The 15996-nt window shown below is 45.1% G+C and overlaps 1 protein-coding gene across 1 annotated transcript in view; it reads right to left on the bottom strand.

Moving 5' to 3' along the window:
* Positions 1–15996, bottom strand: part of GAP43 (growth associated protein 43) — a 56683-nt gene that overhangs the window by 13355 nt on the left and 27332 nt on the right. The window contains exon 2 of the mRNA XM_076348956.1: positions 10329–10956. Coding sequence (XP_076205071.1) covers positions 10329–10956 — 628 coding nt within the window. The remainder of the gene's footprint in view (positions 1–10328; positions 10957–15996) is intronic.

Here is a 15996-nt window from a genome sequence, read left to right on the forward strand (position 1 = left end):
TAAAAGCAGGAACTCTTACTGGAGTTCTGCTCTTACTACTGTAAGAGCAGTAAGAGTACTGCTCTTACAACTTTAATCTACAAATCCCATCATTCCTGGTACTGGTACATTATGTTTGGTTTTGACAAACTAAAGGGTTCTTTAATGAAAAAAAGAGTTTCACAGAAAAATTCCAGCGCAGCAGGACTCAGAAGCCCTGCATGGAGGCGGTTTGAACTGCAACCAGGCTTGACTCCTCTGTTTGGTAGAAACACATGTATGTGTTTTGCTAGAAATGAGGACGAGAAGTAGTTGCATGCTACATCAGTTAGGAATGGCTGGAATTTTCTCCTTGTTCCCTGATGTAAAAGTCAGTGACTCCATCCATCTTTCTCACAGTCATTTGACTTCAGCCACGAAGAAGGTTGCTAGCTTGAGGCACAAGGAAACGTTTTCTTTCTCATTTTGTGTCTCTTTATTGAGTGCAGTGAAGAGTTCTGGGTTTGTACCTCTTGAGACCAAAGTCTGCTGTTCATCCAGAGAAGTGGTGCTGCTCAGTGGCAGCGCTGTGCATTTCTTCCCCCTGCCTTCCTGCTGGGCCTCAGGTGTGTTTGGGAGAGGTTGTGTCATGGACAAGAGGTCAAGTTCAGTCCCTGTGCCTGGCACCATGTTTGGCCACACTGATAAGTCTCCCAGTGAAGGCTTGGAAGTAGTGCTGGGACGGGTTTGTGCAAAGAGTACCTTCATCCCCAAAGATAAACTTAAAGGCATGTGCCAAAACTGTTTACACTGCTGAAGGATCTCTCAAACACCCACTAGTCCCACTGACTTGCAAACCTGCAGCACCCTGAATGTCCATGCCGAACACTAGGAGCTGTACAGTGGGACGGGTGCAGGACTGAGCAGGTGTGGTACAGGGTTAGGAGATCTAGGTGACAGTCATGCCTGCTCACTGTTTGGCAATAAAGAAGTTACTTCCTTTCGCTGTGCTTTCACCATCTGGATCCCTGGTGTACCAGTTGAGTAAGGGACTGTGAATGCAGACAAAGGGCCACACAGAATTGCTTGCTCGTATACATTGTAGCAGCCTTACTGAAGACAACCTCACAGGAGCCCTCTCATCAGACCCTGCGAATGCAGGGGATTTCCACCCTTTCTGACCACAAGGGAAAGCAGAAGACCAATATTACAATATTGCACTGAGTCCCTCCCAGAGGAAGAAACATACAGACCATCTGTGAGCAGATCTAAGATTAAGACCACAGACTCCTTCAGCTCGCACATCTTTCTGAAATGCAGCGGGACAGGCTCCAGCCCAGGGCTTGGTCTCCTGTGGCATATCCCTTGTTACAGCACCGTTGACTGAAGATTACTCTGAATGGCTTACGACACTGATGCTGAAATCACAGGTGAAATCCTAGCCATACATAAGTTCATGAGGCTTAGATTTCATCCCTGTAGCTGCAGCTACAGCTGGTGAGTGTTGCCTCCAAACAGGCTGTAAAAGATGGGAGGAAAGAGGGAGGAAGAAGGGGAGCTTGGAAGAGAAATTTTGGGATAGGTAACACAGGGTGTGTAAGCTGGAATACATACTGTTTAATTTCTAAGCCCACACCCAGTGAGGGGATGGAGTCCTATACTCATCTAAAAACTAGGCAGTTATGGACTTAGTCCACACGAGCTTGCATTCACACCTCCCTTTTAGAGGCTTGTGTCATTTCCAAATCAATGGGTGCCCAAAGCCTTTAAGAACAGCAAAGGGGGTTTTAAAAGTACTTTCCACCACCCCAACTTTAAATTACTTTCACTTTATTCCATCTTCCATCTCTTCAAATGGTTATCCAGTAAGGTCTTTGAAACATTTTTCACAGCTGCTAAGACGGTTCTGCCAAAGTCAGCAGCACTGGGGAATGCTCCTGCAGGCTGATCACAGCTCTCACTCCTGCCCTTCCATCCCTTTCCCTGTACGTGCAATGCATTGTCAGCTATGGTTCTGCAGCACTGCACCACTTTAGCATTAGGATTTGGATGCTCTTCCAAATGTCAGAGAGATTTTCTTCTTCATTAAGCCCTGTAGGTTACAGGTAATGTCCGGTTATCATTACTAGCATTCCCAATTACTGTGTTTTGCTGAAGGAAGATGGAGAGGTTGAATAGTGTCTTCCACCTTCTGCTTTCTTTCATAATGAAAAGAGGGCTCATTTGCTACTGCCTCAAGGTACAGCTGGAAAGTGTGTGGTCCTTTGAACACCGGATAATTGGGACCTTATGACCTTTATCTAAGACTTATTTACATGAAGCCTTGAGTCTCACTTTTCCTGTCATTAGGAGAAGAGCATTCTCCTTTACATCTCTGGGCCCTGTCCAGGTTTCCATAGTTCTTTTCCTGACGACTTTGCAGCCCTGCAAAGGGCAGGTGTCCAACATGGGCTCCTGGCTGCCAGGACCTCAGCTGAGATTTTCAGCTCTGTTCCAGTGTCCCATGCTGACAGTGATGTAGCTAAGGACACAGAAAAAAAAAAGAAACATTTCCACAGATCTCATTCCCATTTGGTGATGATAAAGCCAAGGCTCTTTATATGGTACAGGCCATTAGAGCTAAAGGATATGCAAAGGGAGCCTTTAGGAGGGAATACAGAACTAGGAAGAAAGTCACAGTTCTAGTAACCTGCAAACTAGACCAGACTCCCCTTCAGAGGACAGCTAAGCACAACAAATAGCAGCACTCTCCATCATTCACTTTTCCCCCATACATTATCCTTAAGTGTCTCCTCTATTTTCTGCCTGAAAGACATTCAACACCAACAGAGAGGAAAGCTAGGGAATGAGGAAACCCTCCTTTAAGCCAAGCTTGCAGCATGAATGTAGTCTTGAGAAATATATTGTGGCTAGAGACCTGTTCAAATTGAGCTTGCATAAGTTGGTCTTTCACAGGTCTATTGGAGGTCCAGAACTGGAGGTGGAACCTATCCCACGGAGCTGATGCCAGTGGCTTGACTTGTAAGCCTCCTGTCACTGCCTACATTTTCTTTGGTTCTTTTGACCACTGCCCAATCTCACAGACCATCATATGGCTGAATAAAATATTTGTGCAGTACCTTTACAAAGAGGAGAACTCCCAAGCCCACAACGGACCTGGATGTCATTGCAGTCATCAGTGCTCATTGGGTAGCTGTCTTCAAAAAGCAAAGATGTTGGTGTGCATAAGGACTGGGATGAGGAGCAAAACAGAAGAAATATTGCTTTTCTGGAAATACGTGTATACAAGTACAGCCTTTTCTGGACTAATGTGTACAGTGTTTGTCACCCCATGTCATAAAGGACATTTGCAGATTTAAAGGGAGTGCAGACAAAAGCAACAAAGATGCTAAAAAGCATGAGAATCTTTTCATATAAAAAGCAATTGAAAGCATTGTTTGTTTTTTCTTCAGGAAAGAGATAAACAGCAAGGGCTATGGTACGATGCCCTCTGTGCATATGTGCATACTATACTTTTGCTCTTTCTGTGACATAACACAAATACAGAAAGATATTTAAGGCAATGGTGGCCAATTCATTGCTGAACTTTCCAGCCATTGTACAGTTGGTTGGAGTTGAGGAAGCTGTTGACACTTAGTCAATTGGATATTGTGCATTTATATATATGCCATATAAAGCCACAGTTATAATTAGTATCAAAAGAGACAATACATCATGCTTTAACTTTTAAACCAAATACTAGGCAGCAGGGGACAGGGATGAGTCCTAGTAGTAGCGAGGCAGTTTACCCCAAATCTGCTCACAGAAGTATTTGGTGCTAGCCACTGCAGGAAGTACAATAAATGGGTGTTAGGTCTGACCTGGCTTGGCAATTTCTATGTTCTTCTACCAATTATTTGCATGGACCCTTGAGAGTACAACTTCACCTTGCCAGAGTCCGTGGAGTTGCCACAGAGATTGGAAGTGGTCACTGCACTGCCACTGACAATCCAGTATTAATGTACCTATTATACAGCTCTCAAGGAATATCTAACTAATCTGATCGTGCTGACCTGGTGAACTTTTCCAATCCCTTTCCTCTGCACATGGCAGTCATCTGTACCACAGAGTCAGTACTGCTACCTTTAAAGTACTGCTCCTTGGACCTGTAAATCCCAGCTGATACTCTGCAAGCTTATATCTATCTGAAAAGTTCAGCCTACTTGATCCTAGCGTAAAGAGATGACACTGGTGGTGGTGCAGAGCACTGCTGGCAGCTACAGCAAACAGCTGCCACTTAAATTTCATTGTCCGTCTGTCTATTCTGTCCACTGGTCTGCTATTTGAGTCCTTCTGAGCAGAAAATTTGGTTATCATTTATGGCAGAAAGCCTTCCTCCCATGTGGGGATTTTGGAGCATTTTCTGAAGATGATCTGAGTGCAGTTGTAGTGGGCCACTGTGGAAAACATTGTAACAAGGAGACAGTGATTTTGAGCAAAATTTAGAGTTTAACCATCGGCCTTGGCTGTAGAGAGCCGTGTGTTAGCATGAGCAACCACTATACAACATGAGCACATATATTAGTATGCACTGCCTTAAACAATACCACCTGTATGTACTGCTTGTAAAAGCTTCTTCCTATGGAGATGTGTAAGAGCATAATGCTCTCAGTGAACCTTGGTATACCATCTAGAAAGTTCAGTAATGTACAAGTTCAGGACTGCTTTGTTCAGTTGGAAGAATACTATGAAGATGTGAAGAAGAGTGAGGCTGGCCAACCTCCCCATGAACAGGAACTCTGTGCAGCCTGCCATGATCAACGAGGAGGGGCTCAGCCGATACTGCAACACCTGTGGTTCCCAACATCAGAAGGGATGAAAGATTGCTGTCACTTTTCCTATAATTTCCATCCTTCACAAAATAAACCAGTTAACCAGCCTTGAGTGTCCATGCATTTCTTACTGAGGTCCCAAAAGAACTGGTACCTCCTTGGTGCAAAACAGTGGTTAACCTCCTCTCCCCAAGAGGCCTTTCCCAGAGTCAGCTCACACCTTGTCATTGGTAAATAGGCTTAGTGCCACCTAAGATTTCATTAAAAGAGGTCAGGTCCTGCTCCACCACTAGCCCACTAACACAGTTCCCACCTATAAGGGGCAAGCTGCATCTCATTAGAAAATAGCAGACCTGAGGCACACATGGGACCAGAGACAGTATTTCACTGCAACAGAGGAGGAAATCCTGCACCTGTAGCAGGTAGTGTGTAGGTTTCCTGTTCTCTGGAAAATTGTGACATTCCATTTTCCTCACCCTGCCCCTCACATGGCTATTTGCACCAATGCAAAGCAGGCTGTGAAATACATATGCAGTGCTTATACCCACATAGACACAATGCAAAGATTAAAAAATTCAGAGCAACTGAGGACTAGGCACATACTTTGACACATTTCAGCATGCTGCAGGTAACCTAAATTGCATTTCTATTCTTACTTTGTTGCTGGAGTAGTACTACAGACAAGAAAATACTGGCACGCTTGCTTAGAGTTGTTCCCTCTGGGGCAGTCATGGGAAGACTACTGTATTTGCATTGCTTTCCTCGGCTGCCAGGTGTAACAGCAGAGATAAGCTCCCATGAAACAGGAACGGCAGTGACGGTGTTCTGCCTCATGCCAGCTACCCGTGGGCCAAGACTAAATTTCCAGTTATACAACGGCAATCCTCTTGCGTAGCACAGGCTGTACCTTCTAGCTGGTACATGACAATAGACGGTCTCCCTTTCCAAATCTTTATATAGCCAGTGCTCCCTAGGTGCGGCAAGTATTGTCCTTCCATCAATACAGTGATTGAACTGAAAACAAAGAACTGATTCAACTCTAAACCATGAAAAAGGATCCGTAGGGACTTGCTCCCTCTGAGGAAGTGAAGAGAAGATGGTGCCTCCCAGTGCTCCTTGCTTGCAGGATACAGGGCCCTGGGGGAACTGCTGGCTCGCGTACATGCAAAGCAATAGTCATCTGGCTGATTTTTCATTTCAGCTGTGAAACTGCCCCATTGTAAAGCTATTTCATCAAGCCAGAGAAAACATTCTTCATTTCTCAACTAAAGAAGATCCATTTGTTTCCTTAGGTACAATTACTCTTTCACATTTCTGGGCTTTGTTGTATTCTTACCTGACAATCTGAGAGTGCTTTTGATGTGAGAGCTAGCCAAATTTGGAGGTGAGACTCGAAAACCTGGGAAAGTACAAAGAGAATCTAACATTGTGTGACATTCACCTCCTCTCCTCCCAATAAGGCACACAGTAGCCCATCTTCTTCTATAGTCTGCTGTTCTGGATGCTGATCTCACTTCAAAGCTCCGCTAATGTAGACTCTTTCAAGTAACTTTGATGGAGACTCTCCGGATTTAAGTCAATGCAACCTAGATCTCACCTTCTCATCCCTATGCAATGTATAAATTCCCTCCTACCACTTTTGAATTTTGTCCTGTTGAGTAGGCTGGCATCTAAGGGAGCCTCTCTAAGCATAATACCAACACCAAAGAGGCAAAAGTTGGATCATAACAAGAAAGCCTATAAACATAAAGCTTGGCAAGGATGCTCAGAAAAGAAAACAATTTCTTGGCATGCAAGTCACCCACCAAAAGACTTGAAGAGAACTAAGAGATTGTCCTTCTTACATCAATCCCTCATTGCTACTGAACAAAGCCCACTGACTCATTTCAAGCCTTACCCAGGTTGAAATCCATCCACTTTTTCCACCTACTTTTTGATACATTGAGGATTGCTTAGAAACTGCCATGCTGTAGAACTGGGAATGTCTGGGGTTCCAGATCAACTAATACTAGATACAGGACAGTTGTTTGAAGCTGTTTCCTAAGCCATTAGCAACAGACAGATAGAGTATGTGGAACTGAATAACAAGGAGAGCTGAGGGCTGTCAGGGGAATTATCAACTGGTATGAAGAATCACCCAGCCTCTCCCCCACTCCAGAAACATTAAATATTAAGCATTAAAAATCATGCACTTCTCTTTATCTGGTTAGTTATTCCTTTCCCCTCTTCCTGTCTTTTTTGTCCTGCCCTTAGATGAAGGCAAAAATCTCTTCTGGATATAAATGAAATGCCCTTGTCTTTTGCTTGTGTTTGCACCAGGGAAGATATCCACAGATAACACGATACAGCCATTGTAGTAAAATTCAAGGCAGATGATCATCACTGCACAAAAGTAGCACGGTCGGCACGCCTCACGGTAGTAGCAGCCAAGCATGCCATGGCAACCAGCCAACCAATGACACTGGCTAGGAGCCAATTTGATTTATTTTTGGCAGCTTGACACCGCATACTACTGTGCCAGTCTTCGATCACAGAAACGATAAGAGATGACCTTTGAAAGCCAAGGGGATGACTTCTGGAAGAAGGGGACTGATGAAGCTGAAAGAGGATCTGTCCCCAGGCTGGAGGAGTACTGGAGTGGCAGATGTTTGGTAGCCCTCCCTCTTTCGTGAATGACCATCGCAGCCGCGCCAGCAACCACCAGTGCTGTGTTTGCTGGAGGATGACTGAGAGAAAGGTTGAGACATGGCAAATGTCTTCAAGTCTATGGAAAGAGTAAGTACCAAGAGAGAAACAGAGAGGTTTAAAGAGATGAGAGGGAGTAATAGGATGAAGAGAGGAAAAAGAAAACATAGGCTTTCTGGCAGGAAATATTTCCTGTCTGGGGGAACTTTTATACTGTGATGATGCTCTTTTGTGAAATATTCTTTAAGGAGAACGCAGCTTCTTACTATTCTGGACATTGTGCTATAGAGTGTATTGCAGAACACAACCCAGCATCCTCAGAGAGATGGACAAGAAGGCCTATTTAATCTTTTTTGTATTTCTTTTTTGGATGGCTCTGGGGGCACTTACCCAGCTGTTCAAGTTTGTGACTGGAAGGCTGATATATTGGAATAGGAATTTAGAAAAAAAATCTATATTCATTAACATTTTAAAGAGACTATCAGTTTGACTGTGGCCACACACCTTTCATGTTTGCTTTCTGCAAACATTAGTAAGCTTGAGTATTACTGCATGCATATTGAATAAGTATAAATAGATGCACATACCGGTCTTGAACACTCAAACAATCACTGAAAACTCATTTTTAAATATATATTTGATTGTAGATTTTCCAACTTACTCTGTTGGCTAGATATTTACATAAGTAACAGTATCATGTGCAAATGCATATTAAATCATTCATGTAAATGGCCACTTCAAATGATGTGGCCATGAATGGTTGGCCACTTCAAATGATGTTAAAGCCAACAAGAGCATGGGGAAGATATCTACAAATAATTTAGAATACTGCATAGAAATAAACCATTCTTTGATGACTGGTGACTCAAAACAGATAAAATTAAGCACATGAAATAGTCTGCTACTATGAATTTCCTACTTCTATCCATTAGAGCAGATTAATCTGAATAAAAATAGAATGTTAATTCAAAGCAAAATCACTATTCCTGTTTAGCAATAAGGCATCTCAAGTCTTAAATAAGAGTTAATTAGCACTCGTTATCCTGTGTACAGAGGACCCCAAAACACTGATTCATTCTGTCCTATTTTTACCATTGATGTTTATACCTTTGCCCAAGTATAAAAACAACGCAAGTACAGCATGCAACACACCAAATTAGATTTCACAAATCACATGACATTTATTTTGCCACTCAATTAATCACACAAAGTAAGAACAAAGGGCTGGAGTCTTAGACAACAAAAAGCCAACTTGGATAATGCAATTTCAAGGCTTATCTCTAGAAATGTTTAAATGAAAGGAGGTAAAACCAGCAATCCTTTGTTGTTGTGTACGTTCAGTTTAGATTCACGCTCCTGAAGGCTGCTCCCCTTGTCCATACCTTAAATCAGAAATGTTCTGCATGAGCTCCTCTCCCAGTACTCATCTGTCCTTTTGGATATCTGTTCTTTCTTATCTGTCCACTTTGTTGAGCAGGAACAAAGTCGCCTGAAGCCCTGAGTTAGCTCTAAAGCTTGGAAGTCTAATTAGAGAGTGGGAATTGTAATTTGTGGAAGAGAAGTAGTGGACCAAATGAAATGATGGAGAAACATCAGTAAGTGCAAGACTGGATGCTGAGGCTCTGTAACATTTACATCAGGCTGTTTATGAATATCAAGGTGATATGCCACATTTTTGCCCCAACAAGCTAATGAATGCAGAATGCCCTGTACAACTAATGTCTCATGAATGTGGAGGCCAGTTATGCTTGGCACTGCCTCTAGACTGAGTTTCATGTGGTGCCTACCTCTGATGTTACCTTTTTTTTTTCATTTATGTTCTCTTTCTTTGATAATGTAAGGAAGGTAAAGAGCAAAAGTATCCTCAGGTCTTTGATGCATTTTCTACCCAGCTCAGTATCACAATTCAAAACCAGCTCTTCTTTATGGTTTGTAAACACTATGCCTCTGTCAAACATGCTCACTTTTGCCTCTCAAAACTTTCCACCTCTTCCCAGGGGAACTGGTTAAGCAGAGTTGCACTTGGTCAAGAGCAAAAAATTGAAAACACTTCCTAGAGCGACTGTTTGCATTCAAGCCTCTCTTCTATCCTCACTCACTGAGCTGTCAGGGCTCTTCCCTTTCCCTACCTGATCCTCTTACCATGTGGGTCTGACCCAGCTGACACATCTAAAAGCTTCGTGCACGTATGGCTGTCATGGGCTACTCCAAGTACAGAGGCTAGAAGTATTGGTGTGGATGAAACTATAAGCAATGCTGACAACAAGATGTTCCTGACTAGGATGTGGTTGTACCAGGAATCTCATCCATACACAAGCAGATAGAAAAAAGACCCTTTTGGCTCCTTTTTGACCATCCCACCAGCAACGCTAAATGACCTCCTACAGTATGAGAGCACTTTTGTCTTGTGAGATTTTCAGCTCAGTTTGGCAGCCTCCAGTAAGCTGGTATCAGCCCAGGTTGTTTTGTTGCCCCACTGGAGCTGCCTGCGCTAGTGTGACTGGGAAGGTTCATCACCGTCTTTAGCATATGCAGAGCTTGGGGAGCTCTCCCAGGCTCCTCCAAGCCTCCCAGCTGGCTGACACTCTCCTGCCACCATGGAAAAAAGGGCTGGGTGGCACCTCCACTTAGAGGAACAGGAGCCTCAAGAGGAAGTGCAGTATTTCCAAAAGCTGCCAGGAAGCAGGGAAGAGGGTGTTAGGCGAGAACATGCAACTCCCCCCACCCCTAAAACCCAGCAAGGGGATTCCCTTGTTAACCCTCAGTCTAACCCCCGCACCAGCTCTTGCTGGCCAACCTCAGATGCATCCCCAAGAGACCAAGGGAGATATCCATTTCTGGAGAGGCCCATTCCCTAGCAAGGCATTCACTCACCTGTCTTCTCTTCGGTTTGGCTGCTCTCCACTGTCTCCATTTGGGGTTGCGCTGTTGCCTTGGCAGTAGCATCCTCTGCGGCAGGGGTGGTGGTGGCAGTGGTGTCAGCAGCAGGCACGTCGGCTTGTTTAGGCTCCTCTTTGTCTTGGGCTTCATCAGCCTTCAAGGACGGCGAGTTATCAGTGGAAGCTTTAGTGGCACTTTCCGTTTCGGCGGCAGCGGCAGCAGCAGGCTTTTCCTCCGAGGAGGCAGCAGGAGTGGCAGCCTGTGGGGCTGGCTGCTCTGAGCCTGTGTCGGCGGCTCCATCCCCTTTTTTCTCCTCCGCTGGCACGCTGCTGTCTTTGCTGCCCTCCTCCAGCTGGGCACGGTCAGCGGCGGCTGCTTCTGTGGCAGTGGGAGCCTCACTCTCTTTGTTCTCGGTCGCTCCACCAGCAGGGCCTTCCTCCTTCTTGTCGGCGGCATCAGTCTCAGATGCCGGGGCATCTCCCTTCTTCTCCCCCTTGAGCTTTTTCCTTGTTATGTGTCCACGGAAGCTGGCCTGGATTTTGGTGGCTGCCTTATGAGCTTTATCTTCTGGTTTGATGCCATCTTGCTCGATCTTTTGGTCCCCGTCCTCATTCTTTTCAACCTTTGAAGAAGAACAAGGGAGAAGGGCAGAGGAGAAAACAGGGAGATAAGTTAAGATTTCTCCAGGTGCAGTCCAGGCTCTGGTTTTATTGGGAATGTCCCACCTTCCCCTCCTGCTAACCAGTGACAAGTTTCAAAGCAGCCTTTCCATTTGGTATAGGTTTGAAGCCAGGTGGCTCTAATTTCATCCTAGGGCTGGACAGACACAGGGGGTTCGTAAAAGGAATTTAAAGCACCTCATCATCTCCATCAGCAATGCTGAGAGCACCTTGGCTGTGTGGAAAGGCTTGCACCAGCTGGGTTGTCTCTATTCTCATGATTTATTTTCCCATCCATTTTGAAATATACCAATTTTTTCCGCTCCTCATTTTCAAAACACTCTCCCGAGGGGGATTTTCACAGTCCTTCCAAATCCACCTTTGCCTTCAAGTCTTTGTTTCTTTTTAATGACACCTTGTTTCACAGGTGTGTGATTCTAATGACATCAAGTGTTTTGTCCTTTGTAGCTTTTTGGCTCGGGACTGCCAACAGAGAATAGTATTGCTGCCCGCCCCACCACAGATGCATGCTGTCAGACATACAGAGATATTCACAGGATATACTCCTCACAAATGCCCTGCCTGCAAGCACTCCAAGCACTTTGCCTCTGCTCCCCACTCATGGTTTCAATGAAGGAATAATAGGCAGATAGATATCAGTCTTTTCAATTTCAGCAGGTTATTATTATTTCTCTGTCTACTGGGGGGAAGTCAGACTTGCAACAAAGAACAGGCATTCCCCATGTTTTTAGGCTTAAGCCACGCATTAGAGTCTTAAATGGGACCAAAACAGAGCCTGTGCCTCATGCTGGTCTGCTGCAGACAGATAATGTTCAGCTTGTAAACCCCCACTGAATTTACAGGACATACCATGCTTCACCCCAATAATTTAGCAGCCCTTGGGCAAGTAACAGCTCAGCTGCATATTGATGAAAGGATACTGTTCTACTAATATTCCCATTGGGAAGCATTCAAAAGAGCTACTCGGAAGCAGAGCCACTGGCCTCTTTGCTGTCTGCACCTGGTTTCCAACACTGGCTCAGGTCACAAAAGAAAGAAAACGAGCTGGCTGAGAAAGACACCAAGTGTTTATTCCTGGGCGGGAAGAGGAAAGCACTCCTTAGGCCATTGCAACTGAGAGGTGCCATCTGGGGAAAGGCCCAGGACCAGAAGAGCAGAGAGAGGGGACAGCCTATAAATACATTCAAAGAGTGCAGCTGGAATAAGGAAGAAGAAGCCACTGCAGCATGCACGTGTGGCACTGGAAACACCATGCCTGTGAAGAGGGGGAGAGACGACTGGCCACACTGGCAGCGATCACTGGGAAACAGACTGGAAGTGATCATTGCCACAGTGTGAGACAGGGTCAGGCACGCATGTGTGAGTGAAGCTGGGCCAGTGAACCAAATGCTTGGCCACTGGCATGCCAGAGGTGGTACCCACTATCTCCCACTGGGTCCCCAGTGAGCACAGGATCCCCCACCCTAGCACTGGTGCCCACCTGGGATCGTTCCCCAGGTAAACAGGGGTGAGCTTGAGTGGGTATGGTGAGCTTGAGTGGGTATGGTGGCCAAGGAAGGAGCAGCCCCAAATCATCAAGGAAAAGAGCCGCTCCACACAGCTGTGCAGGGGTGAAGCTGGGTCTGTATACAGCAGGAAATAAGTCTGGGAGTGAGACTAGGCGCCAGGATGCTTATGTAGGGGGTGAGTGAAAAAGCCTGTGAATGAATATGCAACTGATATTAGCACACAGAATTCAGCACAAGGAGTTTTTGTGCTCCTGACCATGGCCAGGGACAATACGGTTGTTGTACCTATCACAGGGGCACAGCTGAGCAGTTATGTCTACACTTCCCCAAGTGCATTGAGTGACGTGGTACGGAAAGCGGGCTTTCATGTTCGTCTCAGCTTGTCCGAGGGCAGGTGATGGTTATGTGTAAAGACGATGTAGATGTTAGCATGCTGTAACCATTCATGTATGTCTTTTGCTTGCACAGCTAACTCTGCACTGTGTTATGTAGCGTCTGGGGTAAGCTTTTCAGCCTATTTCAGAACAAGGGGATGGAAACAAATGAAAAGTACCTTTAAACTAGCATGTTCATAGAACAGCTGTGATCCAGCCAGGGTAGTGCAGAGCTCTGCACGGGGTCATCCATCCTGCTCCTTAGGCAAGTTTTACAGCTTGCAGTAAGTCCTGTGTTGCTGTGGCAACATAACTACTGATACATGAACTAGCTGGTTTAAGGAGAGCTTGAGTATGCCTGCATTACACTGTAGCCACAGCAACGTAAAGATAGGCTAGGTACTCCTTTATAGCACTGTATAACACTTAGATGCCCTAGCTTTGACGCTCTTTCCCTAAGGACTGTGACCAATTTCAAACAGCAGCAGGATTGGGAGAGTGGAAAGACAATTTAGACATAACCACAAGACCCTAAAGGTCCAGTCCCATATGCCTGATTCCTGCAAAACCATTAGTGAATGTGACAAAATTGTTAATCCCTGGACAAAGATGAAACCCACTGACTGAAGGGAGAACTCTCTTGCCACTGGCCTTGCTGCTCTCATCCCACGTACCTCCTGTGCCCACCAGGACAGCTATTATGAAGTGTGGCCTGCTGCACGCATGCCTCTCTGACTCCAGAGGAGTTACCCTGTTACCCGGGCTATGCAGCCCTGTGAAGGCTTATCTCTTTCCCACTGCTAGCAGGAGGCCAGGGTGCAGCGAGCCGCAGGGTTGGCTCTCCTGCTGTTCTGACAGATGAACTCATGGAGAGCTGACTGCCAGCGAGCCCTTTACCTGGCAGGGAATGGGAGAGCACTTGTTCTCTCCAGGGAGGTCAGACTGAAACCTCTCACCCGCACCTACCGCATTACAGAGCTAAAAGGCTCCTTTGCTATGCCTATGACATCGTTGTCCTCTTATCCCAGCTGGGATGACATCAGTTTGAGTCCTTGCCAGATCACAAGGTTTGCAACTGCAAAATGTATTTCCAACAGGGTGCTTTCAGCATAATTTCAGATATAAAAGAAAAGAAACATGAGGCTGGGGCAGAGGTGGAGTTTAAGGTCATGGATGAAAGAAATGTACTAATAGTTGGTCTGTGCCAACTGTGGCCCTCAGGAGTCCCATTTCTATTCAGTCCTTCCCCACTGAAGCATCCCAGGCATTTGAAATTACTTATTTTCAGGCCACTGGCCTGCAGCTACTTCTGGGGTAGGACACGGTATCCATATAGTATGTGTGTCATGTTGTATAACAATGGGTTGGGTGAGAAACAGATTGTTCAGAGGGAAACTTCTGTTCACACAAAAAAAGACAAGGGCTCTTCATCTGTGGATTACGCACACAGCAGATAAACCTTAATTAAGGAAGCTGCTCAAAAATAACCTGTATACAGTGAAGCTCCTGGAAAGCAATTTATCTTCCTTGGAAAGCTAAAAGGGTGAGTCAGCCCTGCCAGGATGTATTCAAAAGCACCTCAGTGGAAAACAAGAAATCTGTCTGCCTTATCTATCTGCCATGCGTGTATGACATCCTGGTTGTAGTATTGTGGCTGGAATAAAGTGACTACTATTACTAGTGTTTGTACAACATCTAGAGCTCCCAGCCAGGAATCAGGTCTCGTAAGGATAGGTTTCATATATTAGTATTCCATCACACACACCCTTCATTTACACATTTATGTGTAAAGTAAACTCATACTAGTACTTAATATTGACATATTCATGATATTGTAAGTGTGCATGCAATGTATTGTCATTTTACACAGAGCAAATGTCCTCTGTTTCATTTAGTGTGAAACAAATCATAGATCCTTCAATGGCAGAAGGACTTGAAATCACTGAGGGTGGTGGTTACATAGCTATATGGATGTATAAAAGGACATACATAGTCAAACACATCCATTTTTTTGTTTGGACCATCCCCACATACCCACTGAAGCCAGCGTTCAAAGCTTTGCCTTTATGAAACACACTGTTAAGCTTTTATGTCTCTATCTACACAGCCCACAACATCTTTCCAATCCTAGAGGGATGATCCTCTCACCATCTCCATCTGCTTGTCTGCCACACCTCCAGGTTTCTAGGACATCCCTTCCCAGGCAGACTGTTCCTGTAAGTGACACTTCCCTTGCTGTCACATAGCTGAGAGAGTAGGAGATAAGAAATTAATGTTTAAGACACAGGTAGGGCAGAGGTTAATTCTTAGGTACCAGGAATGTGGAAATTGGATGGAGCCATGACTCCAAGAAGATTTCTAATCTCTGGCCACCTTTCCACCTTCCATCTCCAAACCCACAGCTTACAGAGGGGTCAAAATATGGCAAAGAATGAAGAAAGTGTTACTATAACCTCCAGGCCCTTCTAAATGTCCCACATGCTGGTATGTCAGGAAAGGAGAAATGGAGAAACTAGATGTTTTCCAGATGTTCCATGTGTTTGCAGCCACACATAGGCAAACAGCAAGAAAGGAGGGGACTGAGTGCTTTGGTCCTTGCTTGCTGTTTGTCCACTTGTCTCTCGTGGTGTACCTCATTGTCTGGCCTTGGAAAAATAATCACATAGTTTTGTATTTTGGATGCTGGGATGGAGAGATCAAGAAAGAACTTACTGTTCCATTAAAAGATCTTTCAATATTATACGGTCTCTTCTGCCCCTCTCCATAGCTCTCCCTTTCCTGGTGTTTCTCTGCCCACCAATATATAGCATGTGCCAGCCTCCCTAATGTTCATCCTAGGATCAGGCTGCTATAGACTCAGTCATCACCCTGGTATCCCGCTCCTTTCTGTCCTTAGATAGGAGCTCCTCTTCAACATGACACCAAATCCCAGAGCCCTTCAATTCACGTTGCCGTCTCCTGGTATTCTGAAACCCGTGTGCCACGAGTCCAGATTTAGGACTTACACAGCTTTCACCAGAGAAGGCATCACTACTGGCCAGAGCCTGGACAGTGACAGTTATCAATAACCCACTTCACAACCCAAGGTAAATATGATATG

This window comes from Aptenodytes patagonicus, chromosome 1, assembly GCF_965638725.1.
Source record: "Aptenodytes patagonicus chromosome 1, bAptPat1.pri.cur, whole genome shotgun sequence".
In the NCBI taxonomy this organism is placed as follows: domain Eukaryota; kingdom Metazoa; phylum Chordata; class Aves; order Sphenisciformes; family Spheniscidae; genus Aptenodytes; species Aptenodytes patagonicus.